Consider the following 2,502-nt stretch of genomic DNA (forward strand, 5'->3'; position numbering starts at 1 on the left):
AAATTATATATTTAGAAAATATTTACATGTATATACATTTATATATTTATATTCTTATATTTTATATTATATATAAATATATTTAATATATAAACATAACATATTCTTCTTAAATATATACATGCATGTGTGTGTATTTATATATACATAATAAATATACACAGTATACACAAATATATTATGTAAAACAAAACTTTTATTTTGGATGTGATTAATCGTGATTAAATCATTTGACAGCCCTAATGTATATATATATATATATATATATATATATATATATATATATATATCTATATATATATATATATATATATATAGTAACCCTTTTGTATAGATAATTTTAATTTAATTATTTAATTTAATTAAATTATAATTTCCTCTTATACTATTGCATTTATGATTGTGAAGGTCATTGTCTTATAAATTAAGTAGAGTTAATTTGTTGTAAAATCAACATTATTTTGCATTTGGAAGAGTGGCAAAATGCCTGAAATTGTAATTAAATAAGTCAACTACAAATTAAGTAATTATAATTATATTGAGGCTACCCTGGTATAATGATATGGTTTTAATTATATTAGCTACTATGTATGAATTTGAATATTATCTTTATATTTGCTATAATGTTGTCATTTATTTTATTGGATTATTACTGCTGAGTAAGGTTATTTTGTATGCGTTGATATGCAACATAAATTCTTAGTACATGTGAAATAATCCCCTTAATTTACCTAAATTTAATTTAAATTAGATTGTAGATTATGCATGTAGCCGTGTACAATTGTTTCCCTGTTTGATTACTAGATTGCAATTTGTCACAATATACTTGATATTACATTATACATGCATATATTATAATATAACCAATAATTTTTAGTAAATGTATTTAAATAGTTTTTACATTTGAGATACAATCGTGTTTTTTTTTTTGTGGACACCCTAAATGTTTAAATTACAATTTCAGAGAGAAAATTTACATTTCATAGAAACAACAAAGAACATGAATTCAATTTTAAATATATATGTCCTTTATTTCATTCATACACAAACGTTTTAACGAAAACAAAGATATCCTACTCTTATAAGAGCAATGGTGCGTAAGAGAAACACCTTAAATATAAATCTATTAATTAAATATTTGTACAAATAGAGAAGACTGTGTCATCTAGAGAAAATCAAATATGTACAAAAACACACTCTATAAAAGTAACAGCGAGTGTGATTTTTTTTTTTTCAGTCTTGAAGTGAATCGTCGATGTCAATGTCTACATCAGACTCTTCTGTGAAATCCCTCTCCTCATCCTCTCTGCCCTGGGATCCGGGGCTTTTTGGAGGCACAACGAGTCCCAGTTTGGCTAGTTTGGCTTGTTGTTGCTCAAGACTCTGTTTTCTCCATTTGATGCGTCTGTTCTGGAACCAAACTTTTACCTGGAGTTACAAGAAAAAAAGGTTTAGCATATAAACTGTGGGAACTAAATATTTGGGTTACATTTTAAATATAAATGTATTCATAATTGTATTTCAGAATTTACCTGTGCTTCTGTGAGTTGGAGAGCAGATGCCAGGAGGAAGCGCTCTGATCCCACCATATACTGCTGCCGTGCGAACTCCTTCTCCAGTCTGGAAAGCTGCTCGTTGGTAAAACTTGTGCGCATTCGCTTTGATTTTCCAGCTTTGTGTTTATAGTGAGAGTGTACTGCTGCTTTGGCCAGTACAGCATTGTCTGTGCGTGAGAAAAGTTGCATTGGTTAGGGTATTATAACATCGTTCCTTTATCTCAGTAAATATCTTTAAAAACGAATTCGTCAAACATACCTTGTGAGTACATAGCTCCACGACATGTTGTCTGGAAGTTGTAAGGCGGGTAGCAGAAGACAGGATACCCAGTCTGCATATGCAAGATACTCTGGTTGTACGCAAAATGTGGCATTTGCGAATACACCTGTGCCGCAAATGGGACAGCGGAGCTCGAGACTGGCGCTTGGTTGGATATGTTCCGATACACACCTGTCCTGTCTCTCTCCGTATGGTCAGGCCTCGCAAGCAGAGCGTCGATTGTGAAGGATTTCCCTGTGCTTGGTTTTGATGAAGTGGCATAGTCCGGATGGAACTGACGCACTGATTGTCCATAGCTTTCATAAGCTCTTCCAGGCATCTGCATGGCTTCTGTTTGTGTGGGTTAAAAGTCCAAAAAGCTGGCTAAACCTTATACGCAGTAGAGATGTTCTCGACCTTGTGAAGAGTTGAGTGGAATGAAGTTCGGAGAGCCAGCGGCTCTTTTATACCTGCTCAGGGGCGCGAGGTGTGAACGACCCCCAGCGCGCCTTTGTCTTTTTAAGTGGCAGATGAGTCAAACGAGCGGCTCTGCAAGGGATCCAATTAACTGATGGAGTTGTAACAAGCTGAGATTGTCAAATATCCTAATGGCCCTCTGCACTACATGCCCCCGGAGGTAGGCTAGCCCAGAAACACAGAGAGGGGGTCAAGAGCCGAGAGCCAGGA

General features: G+C 34.2%; 1 protein-coding gene across 1 annotated transcript; it reads right to left on the reverse strand.

Annotated features, from left to right (window-relative positions):
* Positions 1–1,002: 1,002 nt before the first annotated feature.
* noto (notochord homeobox) lies at positions 1,003–2,270 on the reverse strand. Its single transcript, XM_019094599.2, has 3 exons — positions 1,816–2,270; positions 1,533–1,723; positions 1,003–1,428 (listed from the first exon to the last, which is right to left on the reverse strand). The coding sequence occupies exons 1-3, from the start codon at positions 2,159–2,161 to the stop codon at positions 1,234–1,236; spliced, it is 732 nt and encodes a 243-aa protein (XP_018950144.1). The 5' UTR covers positions 2,162–2,270; the 3' UTR covers positions 1,003–1,233.
* Positions 2,271–2,502: the final 232 nt, after the last annotated feature.

This window comes from Cyprinus carpio, chromosome B13, assembly GCF_018340385.1.
Source record: "Cyprinus carpio isolate SPL01 chromosome B13, ASM1834038v1, whole genome shotgun sequence".
NCBI classification, from domain to species: domain Eukaryota; kingdom Metazoa; phylum Chordata; class Actinopteri; order Cypriniformes; family Cyprinidae; genus Cyprinus; species Cyprinus carpio.